The 23825-nt window shown below is 44.2% G+C and overlaps 1 protein-coding gene across 1 annotated transcript in view; it reads right to left on the bottom strand.

Annotated features, from left to right (window-relative positions):
* Positions 1-1798: 1798 nt before the first annotated feature.
* The window catches only part of TTC13 (tetratricopeptide repeat domain 13), a 53377-nt gene continuing 31350 nt past the window's right edge, over positions 1799-23825 (bottom strand). Inside the window, exons 12-23 of the mRNA XM_036828086.1 lie at positions 22673-22829; positions 19009-19139; positions 17906-18038; positions 17206-17298; positions 14869-14952; positions 13935-14019; positions 9929-10038; positions 7487-7622; positions 6450-6529; positions 4430-4508; positions 4210-4289; positions 1799-2705 (exon numbers count right to left, since the gene is read on the bottom strand). Coding sequence (XP_036683981.1) covers positions 2591-2705; positions 4210-4289; positions 4430-4508; positions 6450-6529; positions 7487-7622; positions 9929-10038; positions 13935-14019; positions 14869-14952; positions 17206-17298; positions 17906-18038; positions 19009-19139; positions 22673-22829 — 1283 coding nt within the window. The 3' untranslated portion in view covers positions 1799-2590. The remainder of the gene's footprint in view (positions 2706-4209; positions 4290-4429; positions 4509-6449; positions 6530-7486; positions 7623-9928; positions 10039-13934; positions 14020-14868; positions 14953-17205; positions 17299-17905; positions 18039-19008; positions 19140-22672; positions 22830-23825) is intronic.

Raw genomic sequence — 23825 nt, 5'->3', positions numbered from 1 at the left:
CTAGGGGGTAAAGGGGTCCTAAGACAGACAACTAGTAGGCAAACGAGTTACGCAAAGAATTTCTAATGGTAATAGCTGTAGCATAAGAGAACCAAAATGCAGGTACACAATCAGACCAACCTGCAAAACACTGGGAACCCAGCCTCTCACACTCAGATCTGACCTGGGGCAGAAAAGCCTCTCAAACCTGGCATTTCCAGTTTTCATCACAGAGCTGGGGGTAGGCTCAGGGTATCACAGGCCGAGCAGGAGAGCCCTAATTTCTGTGCCACGAAATCGGAAGGATCAGGGTATCTGATGAGCTAAAAACCAAACACAGACAGAAGGCACAGAGCAGCCTTGTTTCTTCAGAATGATCAAAAGTTTTCTATATGAAATTTTAAGGATAAAGGTGAACCTGATTCTGATTTTAAAGACTTACGTTTTAAAAAAGCGTTAAACAGAGGACAGCTTGTATAATGCAATTCTGATTTTTAGGTGAAATTGTTCAATGTAGCAGAAGATGTGACGAGAGAACTTTAAACATTATGATATAAAAATGCATTCCAAATCTTCATGACCTTCTCGAGACAAGAACCCTCAAAGATGGGAACGGGAGCCCAGTACCCTCTCGGCCACCAAACAGACCTGCTCTGTTCAGACCACAGTCAGGTTGGCTCAAGTATTTTGGGACTTGGAGCAGAAGATGAAAGGTTTTCCCAGAACATCTTGGGATCACAGAATTTGGCATTTCAGTATGTCTAATGACATGATAGTTATAATACTCACATGAGGAGAAACTGGGCTATTTAAATAAAAGCTGAAACGTAGTCATTTGGAGTTGGTAAACTAAGTTCCAAGGAAAAATTATATACTAATTCTGGGGTTTCAACACACTGTCGTATATTTCAGAAAAGTCAGCTAATTTATTTGGACCATTTCCCCAACTGAAAAATGGGTGTCTCACAATTTAAAATCTTGAAGAGTTGGTGATAAAGTGAAGAAAAGTCCTTGATAAAGTTGAAAGATTTTGCTTTTGAGATAATAAGCAAAAAGAGGGAAAAGTTTAAAAACTTACTCATTTCTCCTTTGTTTAACCTCTGCAATCCCTATCTCACTTTGCAGTGCTGTAGGCTATATCTGGATGCAGCTCCTTTGTGGCTTCAGAAGTCTTTAGGTAGCCCAGTTTGGTCAAACAGCATGAAGTTGAGAGTGCAGAGAAATGTAACAGATAGATGGAGATTTTGCACGGAACAGTGTTAAGTACTCTGAATCTTGAGAAGAACCTGCGAATGAATCCTTGGTGCCTCGAGACCGTGGTGAGGCAGGCTAGGCCCTGGGGGGTCAGAGAGGCCTGGCTGGATCCTAGCACCTTGGCTTTTAATAGCTGGGGGACCCGGGAGAGTCATCAACCTGCCAGAGCCTCAACTCCCTCATCTGTAATGTGAAAATGAAGACCCAGGGGAAAGCTGGCCTGTGGGTGTGAAATCTCTTTCTAAAGTGAGGTGTACCTGACAATTTCTATCACCATCCAGATGAGAGGAGAACACGAGCCAATCTTGGTGGTTGTTCTGAAGCACATGTCAGGCCCCAGAACAGCATCTGTCCAAAGGGCAAGTCCTATCTGACCAAATGGCCACGTTCTGCTGAGACCACAGACAACTCTGCCAGGGCCCAGCGTTAAGTCCCTGCCAACGAGCATGGACGCCTGCAGACACTGCTGTGTCCCTCTCGTGCAAGCCTGCGAGACAAAAGCTAAATAACGGAAAGAAGCAGTGACTAGTTTAACTCTTTAACAAAAATCAAAGAAAACTGAAAATGATTTGGAAATGGCAACAGTTTAATTGAACCCATTTACGGTCAACTACCCTGTCTGAAAAAGGAAATCAGTAATTTTCTGACTGTTCTTATAACCTGAAAGTGAAACTGGTGCACACAATGAAAACGTACATAATCCAGTGTCAAAAACTGGTGATTTACAGAAATCACCCCCATTTATTTTTTCCAGCAAAGAGGAGAAAAACAAACATGTTTCCATAATCCAGTGTTTGAATCACTGGCAAAAACTGTCTGCCTCATTCAACGTTCCTGGCCACGCGCTCCGGGAGCACTCTGATGGCCACAAATCTCCCGTGGCTCAAACACCACGGAGAGCCCACGCATGAGGATTATGTGAGTTGAAAACAAGATGCCTTCTCACAATGTGCCTAAAAAGAAGGTCTTTGAAGAATATCCAGATCTTTAAAGGAATGAAATCACTCCTGTTTTGTTGTTGGTTTTGTTCCTTTTAATGATTGATTTTTGGTTTTTGGAATAAACTTTCTTCACTGGGAGGAAGGAGTTGTATGACTTTGTAAGTGGAAACCAAGAGGCTGCTGGCTGATACGTATGCCTCCCCTCCCACAGAGCTTTTCTGTCACCCCAAAACCCTCTTCCATGATTTTTGTTATGGTTCGGAAAGGTAAGGAAAATGATTTCAAGTATTCAATCCCTATCAAAAATTGGTATCAAAAGTAATAAAGGACCTAATTTCTTTATAATTCCATGTTTTAAAAAATAACTTAAGAAGCAAGAGGTCCGGCCCTTTACTTGTATAAATACCACAGCGTAACTAGAGTTTCTTAAGACAACGTGGGGAGGAGTCCGTGTTGAGCACCTCGATCATTGATCTTAACGTTGGGAACGTCTCAGACACGGACGGAAGAGTCTTATAAGAAGGTGAGATACTGAAAAAGAAAAACGCAAAGCGAGGGTGTGAAAATCAACACAACTGTACGAAAAAGGCAAAGCTTACGGTCTATTAATTCCTATTACGATATCACTTTCCAATACTCCCTACGCACGACATCAGACAATGTTACAAAGCAGGGGGCGCTGTGAACAGAGCAGGTCCTGCTGCAGCGATGATCTGGGGTACGGGCAGGCTCCCACCATGAGCTGCTGGGAAATTCAGCCAGTCTTTGGAAAGAAAAATCAATCCCTGATTTGCACAGTGAGTGTTACGCACGCACGTCCCTTTGGGGCGCATGCTGGACGTGGAACCGGAAGACACAGGTTTCGGGTCTAGCCTTGATCCTTATCAGCGTTAGGGGTTCCTCTCAGCCCCGCTTCCCATATCTGCAGCAAGAGGGAGAGGGTTCCTAACTCCCAGAGTTAGCAGGAGCGTGGGATGGGTGTCAAGGTACGCTGTGAAACGGCAGCTGCACAACATAGGGTAGTGTTGCTATCTTTTCCTTAAAGAGTTGTTGAAAGCTCAACACTGTAAAATGATGTAGGAAACAGAGGCGAGGGACCAGTCAGTCGCTATGGTCATGTTACTAAAACATGTGTAAACTAGTAAACGTGAAACAAGAATATACTGCAACAAGGTGTAGCTGTTAGGAGTTTCCATTACAGAGCTCATGGAATCCTTGCAAACTGGACAAAAGTGTCCTACAGACACAAATTTCTGTTTTAAACAGAGCACAAATTATCCAGCAACTTTTAGAGAGGTTGCTGTGTTCAGTAGGTAATGAAAGGCAGAACTGGAGGTGGTTATGATATAAAAAACATGGAGAAGGAGCAGGAATAAATAAGGTTAGACAGTGAGATTTGCTTATTCTTAACTAACTATGAAAGCATCTGTGAGTTTAATTTCATCGCAAATTTAAACGTTCCCCGTGGTGCTTCTGAAAACAAGGTCCAGGAAAGAGCAGAGTCTGCTAGGCTCTCCCACCGTAATCGTCAGGGGTAATTTCTGGCTAGCATTTCCTGACTCACGTGTATTCTGCACCTAAATAACAATAAAGTACCACCTTCCCAAAACCCAGAGTGCAGGAAAAATGCAGCTGAAAGGCAGGCACTACCACCCAGACTCAGTGTGAATCGGGTGCAGCTCAATGTTCAAAGTCACTCCCGAATACTGACCCTGAGAGTCTGGGACAAAGGGCGGATTAGGCAAGAGATGTGGATATCTGACTATATAAATAAGACATTTGTAACCCTTTCTTCACAAACCGGTTTCCTTACTTTATTCATTATTCACGTTTATCCATATACTCACCTGTTAAGGGGTCTTACGCAACAGCAAAAACATTTTAACCTTGAAAAGTGGATTAAATTCATTGTATAATCATAACTCATACAAATGAGCACAATTCCAGTTTCAGGGCGCTCCAAAAGTAACGGGGAGCCCCTTCTTTCCCTTTTCAGTTGTAACATTCTTTTGTTTGACCCCTATCAAGCAGTTACCTTTTCAAGTTCATCCAGCTTTTAGCTATTTTGCTAAAGGCCTCTGAACCAGGGGCGGTCATAGCTTCAAAGTCAACCAACTGAAAAAGAAAGAAATTTAAGAATGTGATCAAACACGAGGGGAAGCTCCCTTTGGGATCCGTTGCATTCGTGTGTCTCAACACAAAACTCCGCAGATTGGGATTTAAATGTTTCCCTTCCAGCTCCAGCTCCGACATACCTTCCCTTTGGGAATTTTTCCTGCTACTTCTTTTCCACTCGCCATCAGGGCTCCCACGATCACTGAGTAAGCGATCACACTGTTTAGGTAAAGAACAATTGCAAGTCAGTCCCAGGCCACGGACAGTTACCACGTTAGAGCTCCCACGGATTTTCCATCCTAAGAGATGACATTTTATTTCTCTTAAGAATTCTCTGGACATTAAACATAAGAATATTTTCATTTGCTTTAAAAATATTTACTAATTTACTAATAAAACTATTTACTGATTTACTAATTTAAGGGTAAACGTGTAAGAATAATATTTTCCTGAGAACAGAAAGTTTCTTTTAATTAGTTTTTTCCTCACTTGGCTTTTCTCTTCTTGTGAAAGAGTGAATTAGAAAATGTGCCTGCTTATATTTTTAACACCTTCATGAGGCTTGGCTTTAAAACGCAATATATACGATATGCTTTGTAAATGCAAACATATTAATATTAGTGTTTAAACATTAAACACTTTGGCCCCCAAGAAGAAACAAGCAGAACGCGTTTTCAGAACGCACTAACAGACGGGTCCGAAGCCTGCTGCGTTACGGGCACTTCCCGGCACGTCCGGACTCACTCTAGATCCTGACGTCTCTGTGGCACCAGCTCTGTGCCCTGTGCCAGGCAGCCCAGGACGAAGACAACTAAGACAGACGTCTTGCCCCGGCGAGCGGACACCAGAGAGAGCGAACCCGTCCCGGGGTCGCCTGCCAGGGAAGCCCTCCCTGAGGTCGCGGCCACGTGCGCTGCATCTTCGAGGGCCACGGGCGGGGCCCCCGAGGCAGAGGAGGGGGAAGCGGGCCGGCAGCGGGAACAGGAAGGTGTGGGCAGGGGTGGGGAGGCGGGGACCGGCGCTGCGCATCACGCCGCCACGTTGGCACCTGCCAACGGGTATGAAGACGCGTGGAGTGCAGAGAGGGCCGGAGAAAAGCCTGGATACGGGGAGACCAGCTAGAAAGGTCAGTGCAAGAGATGGAGCAGGTCTGAGCTGCGAGGGGTGGCGGGGGATGGGAGGGCAGGGCTAGGGGGCAGGGTCAGCAAGACTGAGGGACTGAGCAGGTGCAGGGGCCTGCGAGGGCGGAGGATGGAAGGCGGCACATGGAGGCCGCCTGCTCGTCACCCATCGTGGGCACATCTAACGACGACTGTGCTGAAGGCACGAGATTTATGTTCCCATTTGGTTTCAGTGCCGTCGTTACCGTTAGGTAAGTTCCGTGTAAGGGCACGCACCCGTCTACACCGTAGAGTGATCACCACAAGCCTAGTTTCCATCCATCACCACACGGGGGACCCCCTTCGCCCGTTTCGCCCACCCGCCCCCAACGCTTTTGTCATATTATAACAAAACTTACTGCCACATTTTGGAGAGTTTTACTTTCTAAAGTAGTACTTAAAGATCAAGACATTTAAGTGTATTACTTTAGCCAAAGCATCTTAAAGTCAAACATGTGCTAACGATGGCATACGCCATTCGCATGATTTACTGTACACGGTACCAGATAAAAGGGAAGAAAAAGAAAGCTCTACAGACACATCCCTGTTTGAATGACACCTGAAAGATGCCTGATGAATTCAGTAAGTAGCAAGAATTCATTCATAATAACAAAAATACTTTGCAATGGTTGGTGACCCAGAAGTATTAAACGTTAGCGCTAAAGGTCAATTAATGGCCAAAACTTGAGGGCGAGGGGAGAAGAGGGCAGGGTACAGCCTGGGCAAATATCAGGAGTTAAAGCACAGGGCGCACACGTGTGCACACAATGAGACTTCGAGCTCCAGCCTATAAACGCCAAGCACCTTCTTTTAGAACTACATTCCAGGACTCTTGGTGATGCAGTAGATCAAGAACATCATATTTGGGTGGACTTTGAAAAAAACCAAGGGGTCTTCCTGCCATTGCTGGGGTACCTGTACCCAGAGCCACACAGGAGATGTAAGCAAAAGGAGTGCATTCTTCACTCCAAAAACTGTCAGATTAGAGGATATCACTCACCTGGATCCACGAGAGAGCGGCATTAAGTTATAAAAGTAATAAACTAAGGATAAGATTAAGTTGCCAACAGCATCAGTCTCCTAGGAAAAAAAGACATGTGCTTAGGAACTTAGATAACAAATTACAAACTCATTTCTTATTAGGTGACAAGACACATCAGAAGCATTTACATTAGGAAGAGGATTATTTCATTCTTCTACAAGAACCTACTTTTCACATCCTTGAATATTTTATACTCTTTCCAATGATTTCTGTTCTCTCGAGAGGGTATACATTCAGTTCGGTTTAGAGCAGTATGTCCCCAGCTGCCTTTAAAACTGCAACCTTTTCTGATAAACCTAGACATCTGTTTCAGTCTATAATGTTACTTGAAATGTCAACATATACATTGAGATTAAAATAAAACAAAGCCCTTATTAATACTGAATACACTTTCTCAGACTACAGGCCTCTCTACTCCAGGATTCTGATTAGTGCCCTACCCCCGCCCATTGAGACTGAGGTGATCAGTATACTTAATTTATGTGTATAAACTGATTAAAATCCTGAGAAACAAAGTAACTTCCCAAGGGCCACGGGCATCCATTCCAGAATGTGGGTGGAGTGGCCCCCACACTCTCCGCACAGTGACAGCTACAGCGACGGAGGTGACATTGCAGCTCCTGCTCCCAAGGAGCCCCCCCCCTTGAGTCGGGGAAGCAACGGAGGGAAGAGGTCACAGGCCAGGAGAGCGTCACTAAATGCAGCGTAGGTCATGTCCATCATGGACCAACCTGTTCTCTTAGATCTTGACAAAGCCCAAATTTCTGATACTATGACACAGTCGCTACATACATTTATCATTCCCCCTCCCCAGTTTCTGTAGTTACTAAATACGGGAATTGTCTCTATAAGAATATTAAAAGAAATATTTACCGGTCAATTGAAGCTGATTTCAAGCATAAACTGTGTAATCCCAAGGAAAGGGTAAAGGCTTGAAGAAGTTTACAAAAGAATCAGAAGAAGCATGGATAAAATGAAGATAAACAAAAACCTACCCCAAATTCTGATGAGAGAATCAGTACTTTTCCTTTTGCTGTTAGATCTTTATAAAGTGCATCTATTTCGGCGTGATATAATTGTGTTCTTTCTTCTGTGGTCTGAGTTTCCACGGAAAATAGTATATTGCCTACCCTAGAAATACAAGAAGGTGTGTCGAAGGCACGTATTATACGGTTCAAAGAGCTAAGCACGGAAGGGTGGGGAGGGCAGCGTGGCGATGGGGGCACAGGACGTGAGGAAGACCGTCTCTGCCTCTCTGAGCAGACAGATGGGGCGTGTCTCACAGCAGGCAGCTTTTCCACAACATACGGTTTTGCTCAGTCTAACTGCAGGCACTGCTTACATGAGCTTAAGCTAACACAGGAGGAGGAAACTACACAGAGTAGAATGTATTTCAATGCCCAGGAAACATTTTATCAGACAGCCACCCTATTACAATAGAAGAGCAGGGGCCGGGGCTGTGCCCTGAAAGCGAGTTCAGGGCCTCCACTGTTTCCTTTTCTTTAAGCTTCTGCCGCATGTGTAGCTCCGTGTGAGGCTCTGTGGAGGATATAAATTCTATGCAACAGGTATTTACTGGATAACGCCGGTACCCAAACGCTGAAAATACTCCTCAGACCCTCTAAAGGACAACACAGCAGAGCTGCTGCCTTGATGGAGGGACGGAGGGGGAAACGAGGCCACAGATTATGATGAGACCATGCGTAGAGCCGTAAAGGTTCATCAGAGGTTCCAAGGAGAAAGAGCTGATCTATTCTGGAAGACATGGAAGAAAACGGGAAATGCTTGTGGAGGAAGGGGCCTGAACCTGGGTCTTGAAGAGGAGGATGGCGATGCCAGAGGCCCAGAGCCAGGAGGTGGGAGGTGACCTCGGGGAACAAGCAGTCCGGCTGAATTAGCAGGCCAGGCGCTGGCAGGAAAGTGCTTCAGGGAAGGCAGGAAGCGTTGTTTGAGGCCATTATTACAAAAGGCCTGAATGTGCGGCATGGGGGCCGATTTTGGTGTCAACGGGCAACAGCAGGGTACGGACTGGGGAGGGCGTTCTGGAGCCAGGGGAGCGCCCCGTGGACCCGGCCTTAGGACCTGAGGAAGCACTGGTCAGCCACAGGAGACCGGAGGTGGAGGCATGGGTCCTGAGTCTAGGCAGGGGTCAGAGGCCCCGAGCAAGACTGACAACAAATGGGGCGAGACAGACATCTGAGCAAAGACGCTGTGTTTCAGGGAAGGACTTATGGACTCTTACTCGGCAGTTCCACTTCTGCCTGGGAATTTAAAATCATGGGTGGGTGAAGAGGTAGGAGAAAAAATTTCACATCGATAGAAAACCCTGGAATTCCTTCTGGGGGGAGAATGACCTTTATTGGGAAAGTGCTTTGATAAGTGGCTTGGGTTAGAGATGGAGACCTCAGCGACGTGGAAGAGTCATAGAACCTGGAAGTTGCTAAACGGGTGTTTCCTCGTGAAGGCCCGTGTTAAGTTCGGACAAGGAAGCCAGAGCCCAGGAGGGGCTGAGAGGACGTGGCTCCCACCGCTGAGCTGCCGGAGTCCCTGATGCAGAAGCGGTGGAGCCTCGCAGGGAAGCAACTGAGAAGCGCGTGTTTCGGGGACGGCAGTGAACGGAGAGGGTCAAGGTCATTCCACCCAGAACTCAAGGGATACAGAGCTCCTAGGTGAAGTTTGGATTTCAGATGTAAATAAAATGATCATTACTAAAAACGGTCACTGCGGCGCTACTACTGATAAGGTGAAAAAACGGGAAACACCCTAAATGATCAATGACAAAAAAATTAGTAGGAGCAACTCTACAATATCCCTAAAATGGAATACTATGCAATTTTTAAAAATGCTTCTAAGAATAGGATATGGGGAAATGTCATAGTAAGGGTAGAAAAGAAACAGGTTATAAAACAGTATGGACAGTATAATCTCAGTTTTTAAAGGAAATAATGATTTAAAACTTTTAATCTTTGCTTATCTGTATCCTAAAATTTCAATAAGACTTGAAATAAGAGCACTTATACTCTCATACTACATTAAAACCTATATTTAAAAATCCAATAATAGCCTTCAACCTGCCAATCTCTCATCTTTTTTCCATTTAATTAGTAAAAGTCTTCCCCACAACAAACTTCAAGAACCCCGAAGAATGCTTTCCACAAACCACATCAGACATTATACTTAATATCTAGAAAGTTGCTAGATTTAGCACAGTCAGAAAATCTATCTGCTGGTGTAATAATCTAAATGTCACGTTAAAAAAAAAAAAAAAAAAAAGCTGGTTCTCGTTACACACTGGACCTTGATCATCTCCGTTTCAGGAGACAGCCAAAGCCCAGGAGGTCCGATCTCCCGCGGCGGCACCAAGCGTCTGCATGCCTTCTGACACCAGCGCCCGTCCAGCCCCCGTCTGCACACCCACACGTGGGAAGCACACGTACTTGTCTCCTGTAATAGTGATCGTGAAGCCATCATATTCCTTCCCTTGGTCTTTGAGGCTGGGAACTTTTGTGTTCACAGTGAACCCATCCTTCGTTTTAGTATTAAACTGCTTTCGGGGAAAAAGAAAATTCACGTTACTGGTGAGATTCACTGTAAATTCCCAACTGCCACTCTGCAGCGCCGACTCCGACTTTCATGTTTTTAAGAAGGGTCACGGCGTGCCAGACACCGTGTATTCTCTGTCCTGGCCCCGACCCAGACTCTCAGCCCGAGTCACGCTCCCCGTGGCCCCTGCCAGAGGCCAGCAGAGAACCCCAGAGCAAAAGGCACACAGCCTCCCTGCGACGGCAAGGCCCCTGCTCACTGCTAAGAGCTCCCTTTGGGTCTTTTCTCTCGTTCATCTTAAGTGGCAGCCACTTTGATACTTTGCAGAATAGTTGCACTCAACATCCTATAATTCAAAAGGGCACCTTGTGTTTATGTTAATGCTTCTTCAAAGTAGACTCTCATCTGACTGAAAAGTACTCAGAATTTTGTCAACTGAGGATTTTATACACACACATGCACACACCCCAGCTCTGCAGACCACAGACTGACAAAGCAGAGTATTCTAAAGGAATCACACAGAGATCAGAGTGGCCCTTAAGGGTGATGAGTATGAACACGGCTTTCTGTTGAAAACACTTTTGACAAAGTGAAATGCCAATAAATTGCTCCAGAAGAATCCTCCCCAGTTCGGTTATTTAGAGTAGCCAACATTTTCTTAGGATTGACAGACTTGAATAAGAGAATCAATGGTAAAATTAAAAGAGGTCGTGCTTCGCATAAGATATCGGAGGGAAAGTTTGTCCAAAAGCAGCGACAGCCAGCAGGCGTTCACCAAGGTCCAGAGAAGGACATAGTTGAATGGACGTCAGCAGGAGAGCTGGCAGCAGGGGCCGAGACGGGAGGTGTCCTGTATGAGGACAAGGACTTGTAGAGGCAGAAGCATTGGCACACTTAGTATGTGCCCGTGCTCTCTAACGCTCACAGCATGCCCGTAAGACAGGACACGACCTCCATCTTACAGGTGAGGAAACCAAGTCGGTGAGATGAAGTGAGGTGAGGTCTGGCCCGAGCTGGCACGAGCGAGTGGCAGAGTGGAAACGGACCCAGGCCCTCTCGATATCCAGTCCCCTCATTTACTAACCAGCTGCCCTGAGGGGAGCTGAGGTACATCTGAACTTGGCTTTTCAGCAAAAGTACGTGTGCTGAAAAAGTACACGTACTTTTCAGCAAAAGTACGTATATCTATCTCAGTGGAGGCTGTCACGGCATCATATTCACCAAGCACTTCAAACACAAAGGCGTATTTTTATATACTTCTACGTGTGCCTTTAGAAAGGCCAGCGTACCCACAGCCTGGCTGGAGGTGCGGTGAGCAAAACCACAGTGGGACGGCCACTCCCAGATGTGGCCAGACAGGCAGTGACTTTGCACTGGGAGCCAGGCACTGGGCGGGCGATGCCCGGCCCCTTAGCTCCTCTCCAGGCAACTGCAGCCTTTTGTCCACTGCGCTTTTCTTTTTAGACAGAGATATACATATATTAAAATATCCCTAAGCTGATTTTGTATTCTGCCTAATATAGTAAATTTAAATGCCTAAAATACCCACAGGACAGCTAAAGACTAAAACCTGAGTCAGGCTCTCGTTTTCTTTCTGTCTGGTGCATCCAGCGGCCCTCGGGGCGGCCCTTCTGCCCCTTGGGGGGCGTTTGGGGAATTTATGGGAGAATGTGGTGGCTGCGGGGATGAGATGCAGGGGACGGTCACACAGGCGCGACCCCCACTGGACTTTCATGTAGGTGAAGAACCTGTTTATAACGTAATGATTATCTAGGCCTGGAACCAGGCTCCGTTTTACACTCACACGCTAAATATTTGTTATAGTTTTAATACACACTGACTTTCCTAGGAATGCAAACAGCATATAAATTGAGGAAAGAGGATACTATACTTTGTGTGGAACTTTATTAAGTGTGGTTTACCATGACAGAAAACCGTATTGCCGACATCGTAGCTCATGATACTTGAGTCACCAAATGACACATGGATACAGGGCTGCATCTGTCGCTGTTAAGTTCACCAAGATTTTACACATATGTGCAAGCAACTGGCTATTTCTTTGTGGCTTCTCATGAAGACATGCCTGAATGTTGACATACTGAAATACATGGTTTTCTACTATAAACAACTTACCTTTTAGAAGTCCCTTACGGCACTGTGGTGACTTTTTTTTTTTTTTTTTTAATAAATTTATTTTATTTATTTTTGGCTGTGTTGGGTCTTCGTTTCTGTGCGAGGGCTTTCTCCAGTTGTGGCGAGCGGGGGCCACTCCTCATCGCGGTGCGCGGGCCTCTCACCATCGCGGCCTCTCCCGTTGCGGAGCACAGGCTCCAGACGCGCAGGCTCAGCAGTTGTGGGCTTAGTTGCTCCGCGGCATGTGGAATCTTCCCAGACCAGGGCTCAAACCCGTGTCCCCCGCATTGGCAGGCAGACTCTCAACCACTGCGCCAGCAGGGAAGCCCTGTGGTGACTTTTGAAAGAATTTTTTGAGTAGGTGGGATACATTCTTTATGAATTTCATTCTAGTGCAGTAAAGGGGTCATCTGAACATGTTTACTGAGTGAAGACGGGTCTGAGAAGACTGAGAACCACTGCCTCAGTTCATGAGACCTTAAACAACCAGGTCGGCCGGAATCACGGCTCTCCAGCACACAAGAGCCTGGGATGAGACTGGGAGAGCCTGTCAAACCTGGCGAGCAGACTGGACCCTGGGTGCAGAGTCAGCTCATGGCTTTGTCCATGACGGGATGTTTCCTGGTTATTCTTTAGAAATGGATAAGCTTTGGTCAGTCATAGAAATTTCTTAATGTCTATTTGATGTAAATCAATCTTATCTACTATAGCTACAAGGAGAACATTGATTCAAGTTTTATGTTATAGTTCAAACCATTAACTGAAAAAAACCAAATCTACCTGCTGTTGGCCCATTTTTGGGTAGTTATGTTCCTAGGTGGAGAAAAGGTGCATAAAATTATAACTTCTTAGTGGATTATACTTTTAAATAATATAATTTCTGTCCCCTGACATGCCCTTTATCTTGAATTCCAATGTTTCTGATACTGATACTGCCACACCTGCTTTTCTTCAGTAGCATTTGCCTGCCTACCTTTCCGCCTTCAACTTTTTGAATGTCATCTTGTTGTAGGTGTTTCCTGTGAACAGGACATAGCTGGGCTTTAAAATACCGATCTGAGATGCTCGTTCTTTCAGTGAGGGATCGATTATTAACGTCATGTTGAGACACAGCATCCATTACAGACATTTCCTCCTTACCTTTTTTCCCCTTTCTGTAAGCTTTTAGTTGAACTGACTTTGTTTTCCTTATTCCATTTTCCTACCTTCTAGGGTCTGCTTTGTTTTATTTCTGTTATTATGCAGAATGTGTTTTTATCAGTGTCTTCAAGTAGCACACTTTATAACACTTAAAATACTTATCAACAAACATGCATTTAATAATTACGAGTTCTTTTTTTAAAAAGTACTGGGCTTCCCTGGTGGCGCAGTGGTTAAGAATCTGCCTGCCAATGCAGAGAACACAGGTTCGAGTACTGGACAGGGAAGAGCCCCCCATGCCACGGAGCAACAGGGCCCGTGCGCCACAACTACTGAGCCTGTGCTCCAGAGCCTGCAAGCCACAACTACTGAGCCCACGTGCCACAACCACTGAAGCCCATGAGCCTAGAGCCCGTGCTCTGCAACAAGAGAAGCCACCACAATGAGAAGCCTGCGCACCGCAACGAAGGGTAGCCCCCGCTCGCCGCAACTAGAGAAAGCCCACGCGCAGCAACGAAGACCTGACGCAGCCAAAAATAAATATAAAAATAAAATAAATAAATTTTTTTAAAAAGTACTAATTGTTTCCCCTAAAAACACCTACTGCGATTTTGATGATAAATTTACCTTCATAATTGGAAGGAGGTCTTCCACTTTGTGGACCTTTTCCAGAGCTTCTCTAACTTCCAACAATCCTTTAGGATTATTAGCTCTTAAAAAGGGAAAGACAGAGAGATGGCAACTAAAATTAATACAAAAATTAAAAATTAATTACGCTCTTACCTTTAATTTAAATAAATCATCCTTAATTACTAGTGGCTCAATATTCAAAACGGTGGACCACAACCAAAGTTTTGAAATAATGGGATGGTTTAATCTAATGAGTATTGGGTTACAGATGAGAATTAAGGAAACAAGACAGCAGTCTGTCTAGAATGTGAACTGGGGAAAACCTGAAAGGATGGGCAGCCAATGTCTGTGTGGACATGCATGGGTCTGGGCTTGGTCAGAAAACCTTGATTCTCCTATTCCAACTCTGAAATTAGAAGTAAATGTTTTTTCTTCCTAAAGTTGCTCAAATGGAAGTATCCTACTAGGCTCTTATACCAATTTTATATTTACTTGGTGACAACTAACATTCAGAATTCCTTTTTCCCCAGTGTTCTGTCCACTGTCCTATCTATACTGTACTGCCTCTCAGTTGAGGGAGAATGAGTATTAAGGCGGAAATCCCTCATTTAATCCCTAATTAAGAAATTCAAAGAAACATCCTGCTTTCTTTGAAATAAAAGAAAGGCTAGACGCTTTCAAAGAGGCTAGAAAAGTCACAGCATTGTGTGTAAGATAAAAATACTCAGTTAAGGTCCATGGATTTTGTGAAGCTCTTAAAAAGAAGGTTGATAAATGATTATGAAAGGCATTATGATTCCAAACACTCCATAAAAATATGATATATTTTGTTTAGTCTGTCAATAGGCTTGGTTTTCAAGTTTCATAAATGTAACTAATGCAAAATACATAAACTTTATCCATTACTATGAAAAGAAAATTGAAAGATTACCCATGATAAACTAGAATTCTATCTTTAATAAAATGAAGAATTTTCTCAAAATATTCCAGGTATCTCATGTTGATCACCTGACCCCTGTAAGAAAAAACAATTCAGAATGTTTTTACAAAGAAATATGTTCCACACAATATCTAATTTCAAAGTTAATTCAAAAGGACAATAAGAGAGCTGGGAAATTCGCTTGTTTGCAGCCAAAGAACGGGAGAAACAAACACCTGTCTAAGCGAGACTGATGGTCAGCGACTGAGCTTATTCTGGTGGGAAAGGCACCAGACTCAGCCCTGGAGATGCCAAAACAGGAAGAAAAGTCCTCAGGTGCTTAAACGGGGCTCAGACTTGTATGCCCCTTTCCCCTCATGGGTCCTTTCCCTTTTTCGGCAATGTGCTCCCTCCTAACCCTCGGCGCTCCTGATAGCATTAGCTGTTAATACTCCTTCTTGCTGTCTAGCTTACTAGCTGTCTCCATCTCTTCTACCACTCTAAATAGTATTTTCCTCCCGTTTCTATCCCCACCCCCATTTGTAAAACTCTCCCAGAACCTCATGTACAGCCAACACGCCGATGCACCCATCCAACTGATGTACACGTCCGGCAACACACACAGCCGACTGCTTCCCGGACACCGCTCCTTGGACTTCCCACAGGCGTGTCAAACCTCAAGTTCAGGAGCTCACTCCAGCTCACCAACGTGTTCACCTACGTTCTGCCCTGGGGCTTCCTGGCCTACTGGGGCAACCACGTGCCCACCCGGCAATGGGACAGCCTACCCGCAGCTGCACGCTGGCCCTCACTTCTAACCCACCTCCAGCGTTCCGACCCTGCCTTCTCAGTATCCACTCTTCCCCTCCAGCTCACTTCCACAAAGCCTTCCAGACCTCGGTACCAGTGCACCGGAATGTTCCACAACTTTCTAACCAGTCCCACGCCTCCAAGGGAAGTCACTGCCCTCTCATCTATTCTGCCACCTGTGGCCTACGTGATCACCCAAATGTGTCAATCTGTTCAGCTCACATCTCTGCTTATGATCTCTGAATGACTCTCTTTTCAGGACAAAAAGTGCCTTAGCATGGATATGTTAGCCATATTTTGGGGAAAAAAAGCTATTTATGTTTCGGCCTCTGCCTGTCTTTCCAGCCTCGACTGCTGACAGTCCCTCAATCATAAACTAATCACCAGTCATAATGCATTAGTGGTACCTCCCTGACCATGCCTGACTCACAGGTGGGTCCATGCCTCATCCACCTCTCTCTGCTTTCCATCTTTCCAAACAGCATCCCCTGAAGGCTGGACTGGGACCCCCGGCATCCTGTACACGTGACCACCACCACTCTTAACACACTACATGGTAGGCTCACAGCTTAGTGAGGTCCATCTTCCTCACTAAGCTACAAGCCTTCTGCAGTGAGAGGCTGTACTTCACGGCTAAATCACCATCACGCCACACAGCACATGGAGAGGGGCCTTTAGTTAAAGCTAGTTGAGTCTACCTGTGAATGTCACAAATTATTCCGTAAGAAACAGGAATATACAAGTCATAAGGGGAAAGGAAATTTATTGTCTAGGAATTAAAAAAATAAATGTCTTAAGAACATTTCCATTAAACTTACATGTCAAAGTTGTATACTATAATATTTTCTTGATTCAGGGTTCTGGAATTAGAAGCATTTTAGATGTGACACAACTACCATAGGTGTAAAATTTACCTAAAATTAAATTCAGTGGGTCTGATACTGAAGCTGACACTCTTTGATATTTGCTCATCATACATCTAGAGGGTGGGTAAGCGCATGAAGGCTCGGGTAACGAGGTGAGCACTTCACCCACGCCCCTAACTTGCCAGAGCCTCTGGACAAAACAAAAGCTCTCCAGTTAACCTGGCTCATCCTCCCAGGAAGGCAGCTCAGCACCCAGACAGCGTTTTTCATCCAACCGCCTCGGGTGCAGCAGGGTTGGAAGGGGGAGTCTTCCCCTCACCACAGGAATTCTTTAAGCCACACGATATTATCGGGATCTTATGGTAACGTAATATTCTCCATCTAATTACTTTCTATGATGTTTTAGGACCCTTTAAAGACTGACATCTAGGCAAAAATCGGGCACTCTACCCTTCACTTGAGCTCTGCAGCAAAGAGCCTGGAGAAGGGGCACAGCATTTCTTTCTGCAACCAGGCTAGCTCAAAGGAATGCGGGAAGGACCTTGCAGGTGCAGAGCTGATTTGTGTCAAAAAGTCACCGACGGGGGACCACTGGGTTGCTCGTGGTCTCCATGAACTGACGATTTAAAATAAACTCCTAGGAGAACAGGAAGGATAAACGGAATGTTCATACCTGATTAAATTGACGTGGTTGTTAAAACCTCTGCTAAGACTTCGTGCTGGCATTTGATCCAACCACAACACTGGCTGGTCTGGGTCAGCAATCCTGTAAAATAGAGCTTATTTAAAAATGAAGACCTTATAAAACCTAGAAATGTTCAAAAGCATTCAAAAAAGAACAAGTAGAGGTCTTTGGAAAAGTGGGGAGAAAACAACTGCTCAGTACATTACGTCTAAAAGTATGAAACACAAACCTGCAAATTCCAAAAAGATGTTCTAACTGGACCAAGGAAGAAGTCAGTACAGGTTTACTAGTAGAGCAGGATTTTTCTCATGAAAATGAGTATCAGCGGTGCCCCCCTCTAAACTGTAGCTGGTTGGCCAGGCCCACACTTCAAGCATAAGAAGACTGGGTACCACAGGTAATGAATGATATGCTCTTCCAGAGAGACCGCTTTTTTCTACAACACTTCACTTAAAAATGTGCTCGGAAGCACAGCCACAATCAATTCCTATTTCATAAATATTCATCAAGTGTATTTCAAAGAATAATGATGTCAGGAATTTCTGACAAATTTCAGAGAGGAAAACATAACTTACAAGGCCCATTATTAGTAAATAAAATGGGATTCAAAACCTGTGAACTAGAGGAGACTTAACATTTTCTGACAATGATAAGACGTCTAGCTTATTTTCACTGAAACGTCAGTTACCGTCTCCACTTCACTGCGATGTCAAACATGTCTCTCCACTGCATCAGCCGCGTTTTCCCATTCATTCGAACCTTTGAACTGGTCCACGTACGCTGTACAGCTTGCATGACTTCTAAGGCTGCCAAACCCATGGCTAAAAGAAGGAAATGTGGGGAAAACAGAGTTTGTAGGTAACCTTTAGAGGGAATGATCTTCGTCGACAACTCGGCAAAAGAATCATGGACTCTAAAAAAAAAAAAAAATTGGTTCTGATGCACCTAGGGGCCGGACAGGAATAAAGACGCAAACATAGAGAATGGACTTGAGGACACGGGGAGAGGGAAGGGTAAGCTGGGACAAAGTGAGAGAGTAGCACTGACATATATACACTACCAAATGTAAAATAGATAGCTAGTGGGAAGCAGCCGCATAGCACAGGGATATCAGCTCAGTGCTTTGTGACCACCTAGAGGGGTGGGATAGGGAGGGTGGCAGGGAGACGCAAGAGGGAGGGGACATGGGGATATACGTATGCATATAGCTGATTCACTTTGTTATACAGCAGAAACTAACACAGCATTGTAAAGCAATTATACTCCAATAGAGATGTTAAAAAAAATGACAAAAAATTTTAAAGGCAAAAAAAATGAATAAAAATAAAAATAAATATGAAAATAAACCGGGGGAAAAAAAAAAGAATCACAAGTATTGGTAATTTAACAGGACCAGAGATGCATTACATGATGGCCTGACTAAAACTCAACTCTATCAGAGGAAATTGGAGACAACCTCACACTTGTCTCCTCCCAATCCTGAAAGAACTGAGGTTCCAATCCCTCCTCACCCTACAGTAAGGAGACAGCTCTGGTGGATGAGCTGCCTGATTTACAGCAATGACTGAAGACCTACCTTCTACGTCTACACCAAAGCAACGGCATAAGAGCCAAAGCTGGAAGCAGTCTTCTCTCAGAATTCAGTATGAATGAATCTTTACATTTCTGTTCTGATCACATGGAGATTTTCAGTAAGCACAACAAATGATTCTTTTCAAAAGTACAACACGGTTTACCAATCCTCTGCTCCTTTGTCATAAACACTTCCATTTTCAGATAGTTTTAAAATACCTCTGTGTATTCTCTTGTTTGGCAGGAAACCAGGTGTTTCATATTGCATCAGAGATCCCAAACGATCAGCTACACAAATCAGCTCTTGGACCTCGGGCTTATAACTGTCAAAATTCTGATGTAACACATCTCTGGAAGAAACATTACGTACATAATGAAGACTTTTACCACAGATACCTGGTTATCCAATTTCACCTGAAAAGCAGTTGCTTCCTCCCCTGGAAAAATAATCAAGGAATTTCTGACCACATAATCTTTACTTCAGTGGTCTGTACCCAACCAGACACAAATTCAAAGAAGGACTCTTCATGACAGTGTGGGCACAGTCGCTGTCATGTGCTTGTTAGTAACGCTGATAAGTAGTTTGCAATTCAGAAGACACGTCTGAGCCTTATTTGTTCTGTAAACTTCTCCGGAACACAGGGACTGCCTCTTTTGACAACCAACCAAACCCGACCCTATGCCCATCCCCTGCTCCGGCCCCAGGTTATATGATGCCAAGTGTACTTGGGATGGTGTATGTGACTGCAATTGTTTACCCTCCAACCTGCTAGAAGTCTTCATAACAAAGACTGCAATTCTAAGTTACAGGCTGTGTCAGCGTCCCCAAGGGTTCAGTAATTCACTAGGAGGACTCCCAGGCTCTGGGTACAGTTGTACTCGTGGCTCTGAGGACACAGCACAATCGGCAGAGGGAAAAGGCACGTGGGGCGAGGTCCAGAGGGATCCAGGCGCACTTCCAGGACCCTGGGGAGACACGTGGCACTAATTCCCCAAGTGAAACGCTCACTGGACACGCCGTGCCCAGGGATTGTACTGGGGGCTGACCACGTGAGCACCCCTGCCTGGCAGGTACCCGAGGCCCCCAGAGGAGGGCAGGTGTTCAGCATGAACCGCACTGTTCATACACACGGCGCAGGGGCTGGGAGCCATTCCTAGCTCTGGGCACTTGGGGGTAGGGGGAGATCCCGAAATCCCCGTTCCCAGACGCCAGCCCAGGGCCAGCCTGGTGAGCAGACCTCTCCAAGGACAGCCCTTCAGGCCCCCCTCTTTTCTGCACATAAGTATTTCTCTAAAAAGGGGTGCTAGAGAACATACACACCTCTTTGAGCAATCTGTTTTGTTTTCATTATCTTGATTATTGAAACTTACAAAAGCATACAACCTCATTACCCAACGAAAGAACTAGAACAATTATGTAGCTCTACCTACTTGTATGCCACTTTCCTGTCCTATCCTCCTGCCTCCCAGGAAGAGGTGACTTTTCTTGAATTTTGTGTCCACAATTCCCTGACGTTCTTCTTTCAAAAAATAGGTTACATATGTAAATCCCTAAACAATATATTCTATAGTTTTGCTTATGAGCTTTATGGGAAAAATGATGTGACACTGCAGTGTACCAACTTGCTGTTTTTACTCAACTTTATATTTCAAAATTAGTCCACACTGTTGCTTGGGTCATTTGTTTATACTGCTGTATAATACCCCACTATGTGACAGTATCACATTTATCCATTTTTCTGTTCATGAACATTTGGGATGATTTCGTTTTCAGTTGTGAACAAATAAACTGCTATCAACAGGTCTCCAAGCAGACATGTGCACAAGGACATGGTTCTCTCCTGAATCTACACAGGAGCAGAACTTAAAGACTGTAGGACGTGCAAATATTCGATTTTACACAATAATGACAAACTGCTGGCAGAAGTGCATGGAGCAATTTATACCCCATTATATGAAATTTCCCCTTATCCTCCTTCTGGTCAATACTACTATTATCAGACTTTGTATTGCTAATATTTGTTTACCTGGTGGGTGAAGCATCTCATGTGGTCTTACATATTTATGAACTGAAGCATCTTTTCCTATGTTTGCCATTCATGTTTTCCCCTTGGTGAAATTACCTGTTCATGTCTTTTGCACTTTTCTAATTAGCTGTCTGCCTTTTATTTGTAGAAACTGTTGGTGTTGAAAGGTTTACAGTCAGTCCAATAATTGACCCTAAGTAGGTGATATGACTTTCCTATTTTTAAGATTTTTCTCTTTACCTTAGGTGTTCTCCAGTTACTTATGATGTGTCTGAATGGATTTCTTTTCATTTATCCTGCTTTTTTTAAAAAAAAAAGCTATGAATGTATGTGTGTCCTTCGCTCTGGAAAATTCTTAGCCATTATTTCTTCAAATATTGCCTCTCCTCCATTTTCTCCTTCTGGAGTTTCAATTAGACACGTGTTAGCCCTTCTTACATTTTACGTACCTTCTCTCTTTCAAGTTTTCTAACTCCTTGACTCTCTGTGCTCTATCTTCCAATTCTGCAATTTTCTCTCAGCTGTTATCTAATCTGCTTTTTAGCCTGTATACGGAATTCTTCATTTCAATGGTTATATTTTCTATTCCTAGAGCTTCCAATTATTTTTTTGATCTGTGGCATATGGGTCTGTGGCATTTGTCTGGTCATTTTTTATAATCTCATGTTTCTCGCTCATGTTTGTGATCTCTTCATAATTTCTTTAAGCATTTCATTTGGAGTTATTGTAGAGTCTGTTTTCAACAATTCCAATATCTGAAGTCCTTAAGGATCAAAGTCTATTGTTTGTTGTTTCTGTTGATTCTCACAAATGGTTTTGGTCATCTTGGTTTTCATTCTCACACTAATGATCTTAATCTGTGGGAATACTTGGGGTACAAATTGGCACTAATTTCTCCCCAGGAAGGATCTGCGTCTGCTTCTGTTGAGATCCTGGGAATGCCTCCAATATGGGATCACTTTAGCCCTTTGAAGGTCAACAAACCCACCCTGCCATGCCTCAAGGCACTCCATTGGATAGGATACCTTCTTCCTTTAAAATGTGTTTACCACTCATCACTGTAGTTTGAATACCTTTTCTTTTCTTTCTTTTTAGGCATCGAGGGGGCTGATCTTTACAGATTTTTCCTAATTTTTAAGACACTGCTAGACTGCCAGGAATTAATTTCTATTCTAAATCTAATTGTTCTGTAATGGGATAGCCTTTTAGCATATCCATTTTGCCATATTGCAGCAGTATTGGTCAGTGCTGTAATTTCAAACTTTTAATATGTTAAGAAATTTGTTTTAAAGTAACATGGTAAAGGAATAATGAATATCAAACGCTACCAAGAAGTATAAGTACATTTGAAGTTTGAAGGTACCCCACATTAGCAGGGAATGTCGGGCTAAAAGGAAAGATGATGTCCAAAGGTAAGCTAAAAGAAATATTTGCAGACATATCCAATTCAAAAATAAATTCATCAGAAACATGAATAGAAAGCCATTTATTGACCAAGAGATATTATGATGAACTTACAGCTCAGTGTTGAAAAAGAAAAACAAAAATCTTCATTTAAAGCACTCACTTTGGGAGTAGCACTGACATATATATATACACTACCAAATGTAAAATGGATAGCTAGTGGGAAGCAGCTGCACAGCACAGGGAGATCAGCTCGATGCTTTGTGACCACCTAGCGGGGTGGGATAGGGAGGGTGGGAGGGAGACGCGAGAGGGAGGGGATATGGGGATATATGTATACGTATAGCTGATTCACTTCGTTGTACAGCGGAAACTAACACCACATTGTAAAGCAATTCTACTCAGATAAAGATGTAAAACATAAAAAATAAAAAAATAAATAAAGCACTCACTTTATGTGGGGTTGCAGCCCTGGCTGCTCTTCATAGTCTTCTATGAGGAAAGGCAGATTCTTAGCCCAGTGGTCTTTAAAGCTTCCGGGCAGGTCCGCGTCAATGTTATATTCCGTAAGGGGAGTATCAAGGTGTGCATGAAGATATCGAGAATACTCTGCAGATGGGAAAGGGGATCTGACACACCGGATATGCCAAAGAGACAGTTTTTATAGCTAACGGTAATTTTTTATAGCCAGTCTGTACAAATATTTCAAAACAAACCGTTATTTAATTACAAGGATTCTGGGACTTCCCTGGTGGTGCAGTGGTTAAGAATCCGCCTGCCAATGCAGGGGACACAGGTTCAATCCCTGGTCTGGGAAGATCCCACATGCCGCGGAGCAACCAAGCCCGTGCGCCACAACTACTGAGCCCGCACTCTAGAGCCGGCGAGCCACAACTGCTGAGCCCACGCGCCACAACTACTGAAGCCCGCGCGCCTAGAGCCCGTGCTCCGCAACAAGAGAAGCCACGGCAATGAGAAGCCGGCGTACCACAACGAAGAGTAGCCCCGGCTCGCCGCAACTAGAGAAAGCCCACGTGCAGCAACGAGGACCCAACGCGGCCAAAAATAAATAAATAAATAAATTTATTTTAAAAAATTACAAGAATTCTAAATGGAGACTCCAAATTTTAGCAAGTCACTATTATACGATAACGGAGGTGGCCTGCCACTGACTTGAGTTACCAGGGTCAAATACAAGCCAGTCAATCGGGGTCCACTTTGGCTAAATTTTAACCACCTTTCCATAAGCAACACCAAAGATCTCACTATTCAGTTCCAGAGTGTGGGAATGCAAGTTCAGTGTGAGACAGAGCCTGCTTCCTTGTCAACTAATAGATCTACTGACTACGTAGGCGATTTCATCAACTGACTGACCAACTGCTGCTTATCTCTAGGGACGCGGTGTAGAAAAAACCAGGATATGGAGTGCCCCCATCTTCAGTCTATAGTTCACAAGTCCAAGTTCTCCTAAACCAGGAAAAAAGAGGGAATTACAATTTAGAGTAAAGAGCTGTGCTGTCGAAAAGGTAGTCCCTAGCCAGCTGGCTACTGACAACTTAAGGGGTGGCTAATGTGGCTGAGACACTGAACTCTAGATTTTAGTTA

Source organism: Balaenoptera musculus, chromosome 16, assembly GCF_009873245.2.
Source record: "Balaenoptera musculus isolate JJ_BM4_2016_0621 chromosome 16, mBalMus1.pri.v3, whole genome shotgun sequence".
Classification (NCBI taxonomy): domain Eukaryota; kingdom Metazoa; phylum Chordata; class Mammalia; order Artiodactyla; family Balaenopteridae; genus Balaenoptera; species Balaenoptera musculus.
Note: the sequence above shows the minus strand (reverse complement) of the source record. Positions and strands in the feature narration are given on the sequence as shown.